This window comes from Neofelis nebulosa, chromosome X (genome assembly GCF_028018385.1).
Source record: "Neofelis nebulosa isolate mNeoNeb1 chromosome X, mNeoNeb1.pri, whole genome shotgun sequence".
Lineage (NCBI taxonomy): Eukaryota > Metazoa > Chordata > Mammalia > Carnivora > Felidae > Neofelis > Neofelis nebulosa.
Genome location: NC_080800.1, coordinates 91,749,610 through 91,766,925, shown reverse-complemented (window position 1 = coordinate 91,766,925; position 17,316 = coordinate 91,749,610). Strand labels below are relative to the sequence as shown.

At 43.6% G+C, this 17,316-nt stretch overlaps 1 protein-coding gene across 1 annotated transcript in view; it reads left to right on the top strand.

Annotated features, from left to right (window-relative positions):
* Positions 1-17,316, top strand: part of TRPC5 (transient receptor potential cation channel subfamily C member 5) — a 269,192-nt gene that overhangs the window by 207,404 nt on the left and 44,472 nt on the right. Inside the window, exons 5-7 of the mRNA XM_058712790.1 lie at positions 7,553-7,889; positions 9,520-9,659; positions 14,480-14,802. Of these exons, the coding sequence (XP_058568773.1) occupies positions 7,553-7,889; positions 9,520-9,659; positions 14,480-14,802 (800 nt within the window). The remainder of the gene's footprint in view (positions 1-7,552; positions 7,890-9,519; positions 9,660-14,479; positions 14,803-17,316) is intronic.

Below are 17,316 nucleotides of genomic sequence, written 5' to 3'. Positions count from 1 at the left end.
GAAGTCAGAGGTCTGTTGAGGTGAAATCAAAACGGGTTTGCTAGTTGCCTGGGGGAGGGTCAGGCTCCTTCCAGTAGAAGCTGACATTATTCCTATCAAGAATTACTCATTTGGGGCGCCTGGGTGGCTCAGTCGGTTAAACATTCAACTTCGGCTCAGGTCGTGATCTCACGGTTTATGAGTTCAAGCCCCATGTCAGGCTCTGTGCTGACAGCTCAGAGCCTGGAGCCTGCTTCAGATTCTGTATCTGCCTCTCTCTCTGCCCCTCCCCCACTCACACACTGCCCCCCCCCTCTCAAAAAAAATAAACATTTAAAATTTTTTTTTAAAAAAGAATTACTCATTTGAGGGGCAAAGAGCTATTGAGCCCCTCCATTTAAAATGCAGCTTTAGGGGCGCCTGGGTGGCGCAGTCGGTTAAGCGTCCGACTTCAGCCAGGTCACGATCTCGCGGTCCGTGAGTTCGAGCCCCGCGTCAGGCTCTGGGCTGATGGCTCGGAGCCTGGAGCCTGTTTCCGATTCTGTGTCTCCCTCTCTCTCTGCCCCTCCCCCGTTCATGCTCTGTCTCTCTCTGTCCCAAAAATAAATAAAAAATGTTAAAAAAAATAAAAAATAAAAAAAATAAAATGCAGCTTTATGTCAAAGGAAATAAGGCAAGGCTTTTCCAAAAGTCCCATACAGTAAGGAAAAAATTAATTTTCAGCCCTTTCCCAAGAGCATTGGAGACACAAAGCATTGCAGAACTGCGGTGAGGTGAGAACCCTAGCAAGGTTGGTGAAGACAGGATTTGGACAGGTTGAAAAGGCGGGTCCCATACAGACCTGGCCTGGGGCTAAACCAGGAAGGTAAGATCTTCAGAGCCTCCCCCATGTCCTTCGCTATGCCCCGCCGACCCTGCCTTTCCCAGCTGCCACTCAAGAGCCCAGACCTGGGCTTCTGACCATTTGCTGGTATGCAGGTCCCTTGTAGGTCGTTAACCGGCTAATATGATACACACACTTAAGACCATTAAGGTTAGTTAATAGTTTCATATGTTACCCCTTCCTAAAAACACGAATACAATTTCAATAATTTCAATACCTTGACCCAAAGCAATAAGTGATGTGAGCATTTCAATCCCTGTGACAAGGCCAATGGGGAAGATACCGGGGAATTCAGCTTTCTGCAGGCCTCAGCTCACACCATCCACGGATTGCCAGAATGCAATGTTTAAGGGCTTGGTCTATGGAGTCAATCAAGCCAGGGCTCCCATCCTGGCCCTACCACATACCATGAATGTGATCTTGGGCTTAGTTTCATCACCTGTGAAAGGAGTATAATGCCAATATCTGCCTTTAGGGTTGCTATGAGGTGATGCGTGTGAAAATCTGATATAATGTTTGGTACACTGTACGAGCTCAGTATATGGTAGTTAATCTATGCTAAGAGTAGTTCCTAATTTCAACTCCCAGGAGACTTGTCTTAGCTACCATACTTCACCCCCTCTATACATTAAGGAAAGAAAGCTTTAGAAAGAGAGCATTGTATTCAATCACTCATTTAACAGATATTTATTCAGTGTTTACCTTGTGCCAGCCGGGCATTTAGCAAAATATTGGGAATATAATGGAAACTAAGACATGCTCCCAGTCCTTGACCAACACCCAGTCGTCTGGCTTTTAGGAAGCTCCCATACTGCTCAAACTTTGTTTTCTTGAAGCCCCCCGAGGAGGAAATTGGGAAAGGACTCTATCCTTTGGACTAACCCACAACCCACAACCCAACAACCCAAATACAACATCGTGAAAAATTAAAAAGTTACAAAGGGAAACACTTCCAGAATGGTGAATAAGGACATCGGGAAATCCGCTCCTTCAAAAAACGAACAAGGCATAGGAAAAATATTCCAAATAAACATTTTCACAACTCTGAAAATTAACCAAAGGCTCGCAACAACCAGAGGAGCATGTATTCAAGAAAAACAGCTGAATCTTGGTAAGAAGAGCAATTTTTGTGATATTTTAACCTGCCTATTCCAATACCCTTTACCCAGGCCCGCCGTAGTCTTGAAAACCAACAGCCTTGGAACCACAGCAACTGTGAAAAGATTGGGTTTGCATCTCCCCCAAAAGACCCATCCCCAGAAAATTGTCATTATATGACCTGACAACTTCCTAGAAAAGCTCCATTTACAGAGCTGGTGTTTGTTTATGTGATATGACTCAGCACCAACAGCCCTTTTCCTAAGGGTGTTCGTTGAAAACTTGAGCAGCAATTGTTTAACACCATGGCTGCCTGAAACAGGGGATAGCAGTTGAGGCAAACAATAGGCTTAACGAAAAGCAATCCGCATCCAGAAATACATAAAAAGGATTATACACCATGACCCAGTGGAATTCATCTCAGTAGTGTAAGAGTGATTCACATAACAAAATCAATCGATGTATTTACAGTATATTCATAGAAGGAAGGGAGAAAAACACACATAATCATTTCAATTGACATAGGAAAAGTGTTTGACAAAATCATTTTATGATAAAAAAAAAACACTCAGAAAACAGATGAGAACTTCCTTAACCTGATGAAAACCATCTATGATAAAACCATAGCTAATATCACACTTCATGGAGACCAACTGAAAGGCTGTCCCCTAAAATCAGGAACAAGACAAGGACAGACTCATTGATACAAGGAATAGATTTAAGAGTCCAAAATAACCCCTTACATTTATGGTTAGTTGATTTTCAAAAAGAATGCCAAAACAACTTAATAAGGAAAGAGTAGCCTTTTCAAAAAATAGTGCTGGGACAAATGAATGAAGTTGGGCCCTTTTCTCATACAATATGCAAAAGTTAATTCAAAATGGAACAAAGACCTGACTATAAGAGCTAACGCTATCAAACTTGGAGAAGAAAACGGTACAAATCTTTGTGACCTTGGATAGGGTGATGGTTTCTTAGATAGGGCAGCAGCAGCACAAGCAACAATAAAACACAAATTGGACTTCATCAAAATTAAAAACTACCACTCTAGGCTCTGTACAGCTTGGCTCTTCGTGCAATGAAAGCAGACAACACTTACACACTCCACTGTTTTTCCTGCAATCTCTCCTTCTGAGGCATTCTTGAAATCAAGTAGAGATTGATTAAATAACCTGTCAAATTTGAACTTCAGTATGCAAACAGGAATCAGGATTGTGCAGTCAAAGCTCACAGATGTTTTGGGCTTCAATACTACGTGGTGGCTTAATAAAAACTTCCTTTACAAATATTCTAATTGCAGTTTGTTCTACTCCTGTAAGATGTAAAAACAGAAAACAAAACCCTGTCCAAACTTTAAAATTACCAACTTCAGCCCAATCAAAAATCGGAGCAGCAGCACTGAAGATAAAGGTTGGGCGATAATATCCATTATTAAAAGAAGCTTCACCTCTGCACTTTTTGCGTAAGGGAAAGTGATTTCTGGGGTCAGAGTTCTTAGGGATACACGAGGGCAAGTCCCAAGACGTCATAAAGACCATTGCAGAAGTGGTCCAAATATTTGTTTGGTTCTGGCAGCACCAGGGAGCAATATCATGGTACAGGGATTGGCAAACTACAACCAAAGTTTAATTGGTGCACACACAGCCACACCCATTCATTTACATATTTACTCATTGTCTATGGCTGAGTTTGCACTAAAACAGTTGAGTGGTTTCTACAGGAACTATATGGGTTGCAAAGCCCCAAATATTTACTTTCTGGCCTTTTACAGAAAAAGTTTGTCAATCCCTGCAATAGCACATCAGTACATCAATCCAAATATCTCCATTCAGTGTCGCACAGACAAATCTAACTCAACAGATCTACAAGTGCACGCATCTCCATAAACCTGTTCCAGCTTCAGTGTTCCCACTCTCAGCTGACGACACTGATGTCTACCAATTCCCCGCAAAGCGATGCCCCCCTCCCTTTACACTCAATCTCCATCTATTACTTCACTCCCCATTTATCGCCATATCCTGCCACTTCCCACCTCCTCCCTGTATTTTGCATCTGAGGACATCTCTCCATTTCCACAGTCATTACCTTAGTCTAAGTCACAATCATAGTATACCAGATTCCTAACCGGTCGTCTTCCTGCCTCGAGTTTTGCCCACTTTCTGCCCCCAGGTCATCTCCCATTCAATACCCAGAAGGATCTTTCTCACGTCTAAGTCTGACCCTATGACATGCATAATAATATATGCAGCTAAGATTGAAATGAGCCCTTACTATGTGTTAGGCCTAGTTCTAAGTGCTTCGGAGGTACTAAGTGATCTTACTTCTCACACCAACTGCAGCTGGTAGATGCTGTTGTTATCTCTATTTAGATGAAAACGTTGAAGAACAAAGAGAACCAATGCAATCTAGCTCCAGAGTCTACTGTGGAGAGTCTTTTGAGTCTACTATACTGTTTATAAACACACACACACACACACACACACACACACACACACACACTCACACACACTCATACACATAAACATATTGCTTATGGCTCCCCATCGCTCTTAAAATGAGTCATACTATTTACAGTAGCCAAAGGTTATCATTGTAATCCTCTGTAACACCCTGTCTACTTCTCTGGTCCCATCTCTTGCCATTCATGGCTTTGCATTTCAAGCCACAGCCACCCCAGACTGCTCTAGTTCCTCATACAAGTCATGTTCTTTTTTAACCTCTATGCCTTTCGTCATGTTATCCCCTCTGCCTTGGCTGTCCACTTCTTTCCCCTCTCCTCCCCTACGCTTAACCACCTTCTACACATCATTGAATGCCCCACTCAGGTATCACCTCCCCCAGGGATCCTTGCCTGTCCAGATTTGCTCTCCTTTGTGTTCCCATTATGCTTTGTTTGTATCCATTTAAAAGGTTTTTTTAAGATGTTTTAATGTTTATTTATCTTTGAAAAAGAGAGCACGAGCAGAGGAAGGGCAGAGAGACAGAGAGACAGAGAATCCAGAGCAGGCTCCACACTGTCAGTGCAAAGCCCAACATGGGGCTCAAACTCACAAACCATGAGGTCAGGACCTGGGCCTAAGTCAGACACTCAACTGACTGAGCCACCCACGTGCCCCTAAATTTTTTTTTAATGTTTATTTATTTTTGAGAGAGAGAGAGAGACAGATTGGGAGCAGGGGAAGGGCAGAGAGAGAGGGAGACACAGAGTCCGAAGAAGGCTCCAGGCTCCACGCTGTTAGCACAGAGGCCAACACCGGGCTCGAACCCGCGGACGGTGAGATCATAACCTAAGCCAAAGTCAGACGCTTAACAGACTGAGCCACCCAGGTGCCCCTGTTCGTATCCATTTTAAATTTAAGCCCTTACTATACTGTCTTATAACCATCTTTTTTTACATCTATCCCCCTCACTAGACTGTGTACTCCCGGTGCTTTTCCCATGCATCCAAACATCTCGCTTTACCCTTCTACTTTTCTGTACTTTATTTGTTAGGACTTTTTCACCCCAGCCTCAGGCATGGGCGATAAGGCCAGGAAGAGTAGAAAGGGACTATAGGATTGTGTCTTTCTGTGTGACACAGGACGTGTTGGGGACCAGAAGCATCTTTGAAGAAAATGAGATCACAGGATAAAAAGATCTTAGAGCTTATTTTTGGTAGTTTCATAATAGTTAACTGCTTGAGGGTAGTCTAGACCCCCAAATATATAATGGCTCAAACATGCTGGAATCCTCTCAGTCAGGTAACAGTCCAAGACAGGTATCAGCCTGATAGTTCTCCTCTATATGGTCACTGAGGGACACGAGCTGACAGAAACTCCTAGGTCATCCTGGGTTGACCTTCCAGTCAACCCAGTTGACAGTCAACCTGGGCTGACATTCCAGTCAGCCGGAATCGGGAGAGAACAAGGAGGATAGCACAGAGGAGACCTCTATAGGCCAGGCCTGGAAGTACCACTCATCATTTCTCTGCACCTCCCATTATTAAGAACTTAGTCACGTGGCCACATCTCACTGCAAAGGGAGACTGGAAGTAATGTAGCCCAGCTGTGTGCTCAAGGAAGAGCAGAACGGTTTTGGCGGGAAGCTAGTGATCTTCCCAGATACACTAACAGTAAGGTTGGGCTACTTTACCTGGGGTGTTAGGTAAAAGATGGAAGAATTTTATTTCCTTTGCGTTAGTAAGCTATACGGTACAGCTCTAGTTAACCATTTTTTCCTATGGGAAGCTGGAACAGTCAGATACAGGCAGTATTTAAAATCATGGCTGAGGGGCGCCTGGGTGGCGCAGTCGGTTAAGCGTCCGACTTCAGCCAGGTCACGATCTCGCGGTCTGTGAGTTCGAGCCCCGCGTCAGGCTCTGGGCTGATGGCTCGGAGCCTGGAGCCTGTTTCCGATTCTGTGTCTCCCTCTCTCTCTGCCCCTCCCCCGTTCATGCTCTGTCTCTCTCTGTCCCAAAAATAAATAAAAAATGTTGAAAAAAAAAATTTAAAAAAAAAATAAAATCATGGCTGACAGTTGAGCTCCCTACTGAGTTGGGTACCAGGAAGTAGCAGCTTAAGGATTACTTGCAATGATGACTCCTTAACTATTACTCACTGACACTTGGTAGATTGCCTTTAAGTAAAATCCCAGCTGGGATAGTACACAATGCTGTGATTTGGACCCCCAGATATTCTTTCTTCCTCTGCACGTCTAGACTTGAGAGGGTGTTAATAGATGGCAAAGCAGCAAGCTGATTCACTGCAAGCCAGCCAGGATGTGCTCAAAACCAAAGGGGAAGAAAGAGAAAATCAAAAAGGGAACTCATTTCCATTCCAAGCCATAGCCACGGGCATGAGCTTACTCCCGGCCAGTTTGTGTTTGCCCAAGCACAGTGCACATTTGCTGACGACCTCACGTAAGCTAGAGGAATGAGTAAAAGTGAACCAATTTGAAATAAAATATCCCCATGATTCTCTGCTAACAGACATGTAAACTCTGCCAAAGAACCTTGTAAAACAGCTGCCCAGGCTATCCTCCTCGGAGATGTTCATTTAGCCAGCCCTTGGTGTGACCTGGGAATCTGAATGTTTTTAATACTTATTTATATTTGAGAAAGAGAGCACAAGTGGGGGAGGGGCAGAGAGAGAGGGAGACGCAGAATCCGAAGCAGGCTCCAGGCTCCGAGCTGTCAGCACAGAGTCCTACACGGGGCTCGAATTCACAAACAGTGAGAGAGATCATGACCTAAGCTGACGTTGGACGCTTAACTGAGCCACCCAGGCACCCCTGGCATCTGAATCTTGTAATGTTCGCTGGATGATTCTGATCCAGAGGCAAGGTTTGGGAACCATTTCTCTAAGATGATGGGAGGAAGAATAGGGAAGCATGTGAAAACACAAACAAAAATGTATTTAATATATGAAATAAATAACCCTAAGGAAAATCTAGTCTCATAGCTTGACATGTAGAGCTGTCTCCAGGGTTAGATCCATTCATGGAAACCTGGAAAACAGGCCTCTTCTGGGGATTGGTCACGTAGCTGTATTATGAATGTAGACTTCCCCCTGGACACCCAAGATGCCTAACTTGTTCTCCTTTTTTTTTCCCCAGTTTGTTGCTCAGCCTAATTGCCAACAGTTACTTGCCACTCTGTGGTATGACGGCTTCCCTGGATGGCGACGGAAACACTGGGTAGTCAAGCTTCTTACCTGCATGACCATTGGATTCCTCTTTCCCATGCTGTCTATAGCTTATCTGATCTCACCCAGGAGCAACCTTGGGCTGTTCATCAAGAAACCCTTTATCAAGTTTATTTGCCACACAGCATCATATCTGACCTTCCTCTTCATGCTTCTCCTGGCTTCTCAGCACATTGTCAGGACAGACCTTCATGTACAGGGGCCTCCCCCAACAGTTGTGGAATGGATGATATTGCCTTGGGTTCTCGGTGAGTCAAAGAAACCAAGAGCTATGGGCAGAGTGCCTGTTTCTCCTGTTTAAATAAAGTATTGGAATAGGCAGTTGGGCTGGCCCTGAATTAGGACATCTTTTTGTGCAGTGGGGAAGCTTTGTGGGGAGTTTCAGAAATCTGGTGCCTTCCTCCCCAGGCTCTGATCACTTAGTATTGCATGGTCCACAGTGAGATTGGCAGCGACCCCACGGCCTAATTCTGTTAACCTAACATCTTAAAATACAAGACACTGCCTGTCGGTTGGTTTAGAAGGAAAGCCAAGTATCAGTCAGAATGGGTTTCAGGTAAGCTAGTCAGGCAAGTGCTGATCAGTCTATTCAAAGCCCTTCCTAAAACTCAAGGGCAGTTGTATCTGCTGCTTTCTGTGGCTACTCCACACAACCCCAGTATTATTCAGGGTCTACATCGTATATAGATACAGATTCCACAGTCAGGAGGGGAACCTAGGAAATTCACACCATCCATGGTAAAAGTAACTTTACCCGTAGTCTCTAAGCATAGGTAGATTGCACTGGATCCTCCAGTGCATCACTATCCCCCCGGTTGTTACTACTCAAACTCTAATATGCAAATCAGCAATATTAGCATCATCACCTGGGAACTTGTTAGACATACAGAATCTCAAGTCCCACCCTGGATCTATGGAATGAGAATCTGCATTTCAACATGATCCCCAGCTGATTGACATGCACCTTAAAGTCTGAGAAGCACTGCCACAGCCACACCTTTTACTGGTTTCCCAGTTCTAAGGTTCAGGAGACATCTATGTCACCAGACAGAATTCCACAAAACCCACACACACACACACACACACACACACACACGCAGTGAAAGGAGAAAGGAGAAAAAGGATTCTAAATTATTTTGGGTCCCTGCCCGGGTGGCTCAGTCAGTTGAGCAGCTGACTCTTGATTTCAGCTCAGGTCATGATCCCAGGGTCATGAGATTGAGCCCCGTGTCAGGCTTGGGATCCTGCTTGGAATTCTCTCTCTCCCTCCCTCTGTCCCTCACCCCCGATCATTTGCTATCTCTCTCTCTCTCTCTCTCTCTCTTTCTCGCACTCTAAAATAAATAAATAAATAAATAAATAAATAAATAAATAAATAAATAAATTTGGGCCCCATTGCCTAGCTTCAGGCTCAAAATCCAGTAATTTGGTTGACGGTCAGCTAGCTCACCTCAAAACTTACCGAGTTTTCCCTCTAGCACATGGTAGAAACTAAGGACTACAGGGTAATCTTGACCTAATTGATCTGTTAATGAAATTAATAAATTTCCTACGTCAAAATGGGAAGAGGGTAGAATCAGGCACCCCAAAATTGCGACAACATCCCAGTAACTATAACAACAGCACTAAAAGTGAATAGCATCCAGAAAAGTATAATGTACAGGCATCTTCAGGTAAAGCCTATTAGGTCTGGCAAGTTCACAACTGAGAGATGAAGTAGGAAAGAAAAAGAGCTATGTTATCATTACCATCTCTATGGGCTTCACTCCAGTGATCCCAATTCATTCATTGTTTCCATCTGCCTTTACTTGGGAGAATTGTACTGTGATGTCTATTCTGACCCTGTCTAGAAATAAACCTCTTGCCTCCACTCTTCAGGTTTCATTTGGGGGGAGATTAAGGAAATGTGGGATGGTGGATTTACCGAATACATCCATGACTGGTGGAACCTAATGGATTTTGCAATGAACTCACTCTACCTGGCAACCATTTCCTTGAAGATTGTGGCCTATGTAAAGGTAACTTGGAATGTCTGCCATTTTTCTCAAGCAATGATTTGGGTTACGTTCAGCTTCAGCGCTGGGAGCATACAGAGCTTGGGGGAAAAGTGCTGATGACAGTCCGATCCATGCGGGAAAGTACCATAGAAACAGACATTCTTTCAAAAGTTTCTAAGCAGTGTCCACCTAAGCAAAGAAAGTGGAGACTAGAGCAATTTACAAATGAATCTTTAGCTTCTTAAACTCTGACAGTAGAAGGGTCTTCAACCACCCACCCATCCAGTCAGTGTTTAAATCCTCTCTACAGTATCCTTACCAACAAGATGGCACACCGACCCTTCCATAGGTCAGGGACAGGAAACTCACTGAATTCCCAATCTCCAAAAGCTTCTCTCCACCTTTGTCACTTCATTAAAAAATGCTACTTTATGTTTTTCTAATATTATTCTCCCTGTGACACATCCATTAATAATCCTTCTTCCCTGGGGGGTCAAACAGAACAAAGCTGCTCTTTTTCTGTAATAGTGCTTCCGGTGTGAAGTCATCTCTCCCTAACCTGCTGAGTTGTCTCTTCTCAAAGCTAAGTATTCACACTTCCCTCAAGTGCTCTTTATATGACAGGTAGCAGAACCCTAGAAACTTCACTGCAGGAGACAGAGATCTTTAATCATCTCTGCCTCCCTCATACTTTCAGCACGAGGGTGATCATTCAAGCTGTTATAAATCCAGCTTTTTGAGTACCACACTCAACCTATGCCTCTCTACCAATTCAGATAATGTACACACACACACACACACACACACACACACAACCTTTATGCTCTTCCCACACAATGTACAGCCTACATTATCCTGAAAAATAGCTTCATGTCCAACATCTCACACTGGGTAGTCACAGGCTCTGAGTTCAGATTTGGTGCTCATTAGATAATAGAATGGCTGTGCTCCTACCCTGAGTTGAACTTCTCCAGCATGGGGAAAAGCTGACAATTCAGTCTCCGAGATTGTCTAGTCAGTCATGCTTTTTGGCACTAAATCCCACATTAAGGAGTTTTAGAATGGGAATATGGCTGTCCCCCAAATCTCCAACAACTTATTTTTATATCCCTAATATGCATATTGCATAAATTTTAAGACCTTGGGAGTTAGTTACGTGGAGCATGAATATTGAATGCAGTCATGAAACATTTTTGAAAGAATCCTAAGAGTATGCCTTATACTTGTGGTGATCGCTTAACACAGACTTACAACTTCCTTACAAGAAAAAGCTGGTGAGGAAAATGTTTGAATCTCTGGTTAATGTGCCTGGATGAAATCCATGTCATTCTGGCGCTCTGCTGACTAAGTAACACTGTTTGCTTCAAAAAAAGTCTCTTCCTTTGGAAGTGGTATTTATACACTGGAGGGACAAGAGATTATCAATCTAGAAATTGGTTGGTTTTGTTTGAACAGGAAAGTTTAGAATAAACGATCAAGAAAAGGATTTCTCTTAGGGATGTAAAAATGTGTCTGTAGATGCCCGACATTAGATCATTTTATAACCTGTCCAGTTTCACTGGCAAAGATTCCCAGGAGTGAGAACCTCCCCAGCACAGAGTGTAAAGATAAATCAGCTATACTCAGCTGACTAAATGCCCCTCAACTGACAAACACTTAACCCAAGGGAGACATTTACCAAGAAGTTGGATTTCTTCCCAAGAAAAAAGAGAATTGACAAAGCATGACATGCCACATGCAGATTTGGATTTGCAATGAGAAATTACAAATAGTCTGGTCCACTCACCCACAGAGGCACACTAGTCTGAGATGAACTTCTCCAAGTAGGCTGAGACAACCTCTATGAGGTAAAGCCTCAAAAGCTGGTCGCAAGGCTACTTGAAACACTTCAGATCACTGTGGTACTAAGGCAGTACAGAAATGCCATGGGATAAGCTGACCTCAGAGAAGATCCTTTATTAGAGCAAAAACAATGGTCAATGATACATGTACTCCACCACACGTGGTCTGCAACAACAGAAATGAAAAGACACATATGAAAGCACTCAAAAGGAATAAATACACATAAGGTTGGCCCTCATTGCCCCCAGATAACCCTACAAATGGAAAATAATTGTCCTTTTGTCTTCTAAGATGGTTCCACCTGCATTTCTCCCACCACTACCTTACTTCCATATGTTCAAACTAAATCCAAACTTTGACAGCCATTGAGTTGTGGTCCTGTCTTCAACCAGTACTTGGCTGAAGACAATCCCCGACTCCATCCTTATTATTGTTAAATGCCCACATTAGGCTGGCTTCCTTCATATTTTGCTTTTGAATTGACAGAGTGTGATGTACACCGATCTGAAAGACATGGAGGTCAATTTTCAATCTGCATTCTATCTCAAAGGATATAAGAAAAATCACTTGCCTCCTAGTCACTAACCCAAGAAGCAGGAAACCTGAATGTAATCCCTGCTCTGACACAAGCTGGGTTGCCATAGGCCATCCTTACACCTCTCTGAACCTGAGATTCTGCCTCTGAAAAATAAGCAGATTGGACTAGATCAGTGGCTATCAGCCTTTTAATTTTTTCCATGAAATCACATCTTGAAGCTAAAACTTATTCAGAACTTCAATGTACTGAAGAGCTCAAAGACTGAATTCCGATTGAGGACTCAATCTTCCAGGCCCCCTCTATGGCTCCCACAGTGGCTACCAGTTGCCTCTACTGAACCTTCAGGCTTCAAGGAACACAATTCGAAAACCATTAAACCATTTGTGTTAGTCCAGGGGCCATAAAACTATGGTCTGCAGGCCAGATTTGGCCTGCTGCCATATCCACTTATTCACTTACTCCCTATGAGTTCTCCAGGGAAGAGTTGAGTAGTTGTGACAGGGACCATAGAGCCCACCAAGCCAAAAATGGCTAGTATCTCACCCTTGACAGAAAAAGTTTGCTGACCTTTATGCTAAATGAGCTCAACCTTTACGACAAATGAGCTCCAAGTTTGGTCCCTGCTATCATATTCTATAATATCTGCCTCCAAAGATATATATGCAAAACATAGATTTGCCATCAGGATCACTTTTCACATTTCTGAATGTGCTGCAAATCCAGATGCAGTGTCCCATGGGCAGCAGACTTCCCTGTGCTTACAGTTGTGATTGTAGAGGGAGAAAGTCCTGAATTATGAGCTGTGCGTGCTCCAGTTGATAATTTCCAGTTTTACAACATAGGTCTGTTTCGTTATCAGCAGTCTCCATCTCTCATGTATAGCTCAAAACTTTTAAAGGCCTATCTAGCATATGTGCTGTGATATCAACCAACATTTGAGGGAACATTTAGTAGAGACAACGTCCCTCTGCCTATCTGGACCTCAGCTCCTCCACTTGTAAAACAGACATGGCAATGCCCACCCCTCACGACGACGCAGCCAATGGGGGGTGTTTTTGTTTGTTTGCCTTTGGAAGGGAAAATGCAGAGATACAAGATTTGGCCAAGAGTGTATGAAACGGATTAGCCACCTAAAGTTCATCTGAAACAGAAGCACAAATGTGGCAGGGTTTCTCCAAACTCCTCTGACAGTGAAGAGTATTGGAAGCACGCAAATGATGCTAACAACACCGGTTTTGTCAGTTGTTGGAACTGAAGCACATTTTAGAAATGCTAACAATATAATTTGGCCCCCAAATGCAACATTTTCTCAGAGAAGTTGTTTACATCTAGTCCTAAGAAATTGTGATATTTAGATGAGAGCTCAAGGCAATATGCTTCAGATTGAATTCCAGGCAAAATCTACTTCTGTCTTGGGGAAGTTAATAAGCAAATTCTTATATTTCCATAACATCTCTCCTTATGGAATACACACACTCTCACATATGGATACATAACCACAAACATGTGCGGTGATTAAGAGTAGATATTATCCTCATTCTATGGTGAAGTTGAGAGATACAGGCAGTTTTAAGTTGACAAAGCCCCATTTGGACCTCGGGTCTCACAACCAAGCCATCTTTCTATAAAACTATTTCCAATGTTCCAGGAGCTAGAAGTCCAGGATAGGGCTGAAAAACAGGCAACCAATGCCAGAAACACTGGCTTTTTCCCCTCCTTCAGCCCCCGGGTTCTTCATTTGCCCTAGAACTTGAACAAGCTTGTAGGGCTGTCAAAGGAACAAATACATGCATACATCACCGTGTGGAGCGGTACTAAATTCACTACCTGGAAGGTTGACATGCTATTGGTGATAGTATGAAATACATTACAGACTGCTGAAGTTCCACAGGAAACTGAATAATGACCCTCTAAGATTGCTCTAGCAGTCCCAGACTACAAGTCGGCAAAAACTCAGGAAGAACATTGCACACTGAGGAGGCTGAACCTGTCCCTTGCCCTTCAGTGACTACAGGTTGTCCGTGGTGCTCAGAAGAAAATGGGGGATTGGGGAGGCAAATCTGATTTGAAATCTCATTAAGAAGCAGAATAATTTGTCCCCACTACCTTGGGCATGCCAATCAATGGCTCTGTTCCAGTGACACTCCTCAACAATCTGGTAAACTTTTAGTTAGAAAATGTCTGTTGATAAACCACAGGTGGTTACTCCAGATGATGGCTCCAAACTTCATTTTTCTCTGTGTATATTCAGGGAATATATTTGGAGAGTGGGAGGAAAAGAATTATTAGCATCATATATTGATTGGGGGGGGGGAGGAGACAAATAGTGCCATGCATGGGGTCTGTTGTATAAATGAATGATGCTTACCTTGGTGGCTTTATTTAGGTGCAAACAGGAGAAAAGAGGGAAAAGTTGAAAATGTTCACTGTACCTCTCATCTTGTGCACTTGTTTCTTTCAGTATAATGGTTCTCGTCCAAGGGAAGAATGGGAAATGTGGCACCCGACTCTGATTGCGGAAGCACTGTTTGCAATATCCAACATTTTAAGTTCGTTGCGTCTCATATCCCTGTTCACAGCCAACTCCCACTTGGGGCCTCTGCAGATCTCTTTGGGGCGCATGCTGCTTGATATCCTCAAATTCCTCTTTATCTACTGCCTGGTACTGCTGGCTTTTGCCAACGGACTGAACCAGCTTTACTTTTACTATGAGACCAGAGCGATCGATGAACCAAACAACTGCAAGGGAATCCGATGTGAGAAACAGAATAATGCCTTCTCCACGTAAGACCCCCCCTCTCTTTTTCCTTTTTCTGCTTTCTCCTTCTTTGCTCCATTTTCAGTCCACAGCTTTGTCACTACCTTTTGACAGTGCACACAAAGCTCACTCAGGGATCAACCCAAAGGGTCTGAGGTAGAGAGAGGGCCTTCTCTGGATATAGAGGCCTCGGAGAGGAAGCAGTTAGGTAAGGGAGGAAAGCGACACACACACACACACGGGTTCCCAGGAACTCATCTAAAGAGTTAGTTTTGAGTTATTTTGGTAGTATCTCATATTTTTAAAGGAATTGATGGGAAGGGGATAAATAATTCCTCATTCAAAAAAGCATCGCCAACCAAGGAAATGAAAGAGCAAGGCTATTCCTCTGAACACGTGATTACCGAAGCTAACTTAATTATTCTGAATCAAGAACAAAGGAAAAGGAAAGATCAGAAATATCTTAATGCATCCTGGGATATGGTGATTCATAATAAGAAATAAGAAATATTGGGGATTGTATATGAATAAGAAATATTCATAATAAGAAATCAGAAATACATATTTCTGGCACAGAGCTCCCAAAAGCCTTGGAATTTCCTAAGGGCTGAGAGCGAGAACAAGGGTGTCTTTTCTTATGTTAAGGAAGTGACTTTTGACCTCCACCTAAGGATGGAAGCTGGTTGCCAGGGGAATCAACCTTGCAACTAGAGGGTTCAAACATTGGGTCCAACCCCTCAACCACCGGGGAAAGGAGAAGAGCTGAAGATTGAGTTCAGTCACCAGTGGCCAATGAGTTTAATCAATCATGGCTGGGTAATGAAGCCTCCCCCCAAAACCCAAAAAGACAGGTTTTGGAGAGCTGCCAGGTTGGTGACCACATGGAGATTTGGGGACAATGGTGCACCTGGAGAGGACATGGAAGCTCTGCACCCTGTCCCCCTACTTTGTTCTATATGCAGCTCTTCCATCCGCCTGCTCCTGGGTTGTATCCTTTTATAATAAGCCAATAATCTAGTAATTGAAATGTTTGAGTTCTGTAGCCACTCTAGCAAATTAATTGAACCCAAAAAAGAAGGTTGTGGGAGTACCTAGTCTATAACCGGTCAGTCAGAAGCACAGGTAACAACCCGAACTTGCGACTGACATGTTTTTTTTTAATTTTTTTTTAAGGTTTTTTATTTATTTTTGAGACAGAGAGAGACAGAGCATGAACGGGGGAGGGGCAGAGAGAGAGAGAGAGGGAGACACAGAATCGGAAGCAGGCTCCAGGCTCTGAGCCATCAGCCCAGAGCTCGACGCGGGGCTCGAACTCACGGACCGCGAGATCGTGACCTGAGCTGAAATCGGACGCTTAACCGACTGAGCCACCCAGGCGCCCCGCGACTGACATTTAACGTGGGGGATAAAGGGGCAGTCTTGTGGGACTGAGACCTTAATTCGTAGAATTTGAGATTATCTCCCAGTAGTGTCAGAATTGGGTTGGATTATAGGACACCCAGCTGTTGATTGGAGAATTTGTGATGTGTGGGGAAATTCTCCCCACACCCATACATTGGGTTCAGAAGCTCTTAGTTGGCATAAGAGAAACGGGATTTGCTAAAAGAGCCCTGAATCATGGGAACATGTTATTAGGGAAAAGAAAAGATAAAAGTCACGGGTCATGAAATTAGTTTGTGATGTCAGCTAGGGAGAGAGCATGTAGAGGAAAAGACAAAGAGACATCTAAAAATGTGACTGTGGGATCACAGGGGATTTCTGCATACTTAGTTTTGCTTAACTATTTTCTAAATTTCTCCATATTGTGGGATTTTTAACAATGAATCATGAGGAAAGCTTTTGTTTTTTAAAAATTTTTTTTTCAACGTTTTTAATTTATTTTTGGGACAGAGAGAGACAGAGCATGAACGGGGGAGGGGCAGAGAGAGAGGGAGACACAGAATCGGAAACAGGCTCCAGGCTCCGAGCCATCAGCCCAGAGCCTGACGCGGGGCTCGAACTCACGGACCGCGAGATCGTGACCTGGCTGAAGTCGGACGCTTAACCGACTGCGTCACCCAGGCGCCCCTGAAAGCTTTTGTTTTAAGAGAAAAGTGTCAAAAGCCCATTGCTTGCTTCCATTTGCAGAAGACCCTATACAGAAGACCCTATAAATCTAGGGGTGCTGGGTGGCTCAGTCTGTTAGGCGTCTGACTCTTGATTTCAGCTCAGGTCATGATCTCATGGTTCATGGGATTGAGCCCCGTGTCAAGCTCTGCACTGACAGTGTGGAGCTTGCTTGGGATTCTCTCTCTCCCCCTCTCTCTCTCTGCCCCTCCCCCATTCACTCTGTCTCTCAAAATAAATAAATAAACTTAAAAAAAGAAAAGAAAAGATAAAAGGGCAGGAGATGATGAGCCTCTGATCCTTGGATAGCTACCTAGTCACCCACAGTGTGAAACTTCAGCTGTGCTGCGGTCAGTTACTCAAGGTAAAAGTCAGCAATGGAATTTAGAAATGATAGTGTTCGAGATGAAGTTGTTTTTTCTACCCTCCAAAGG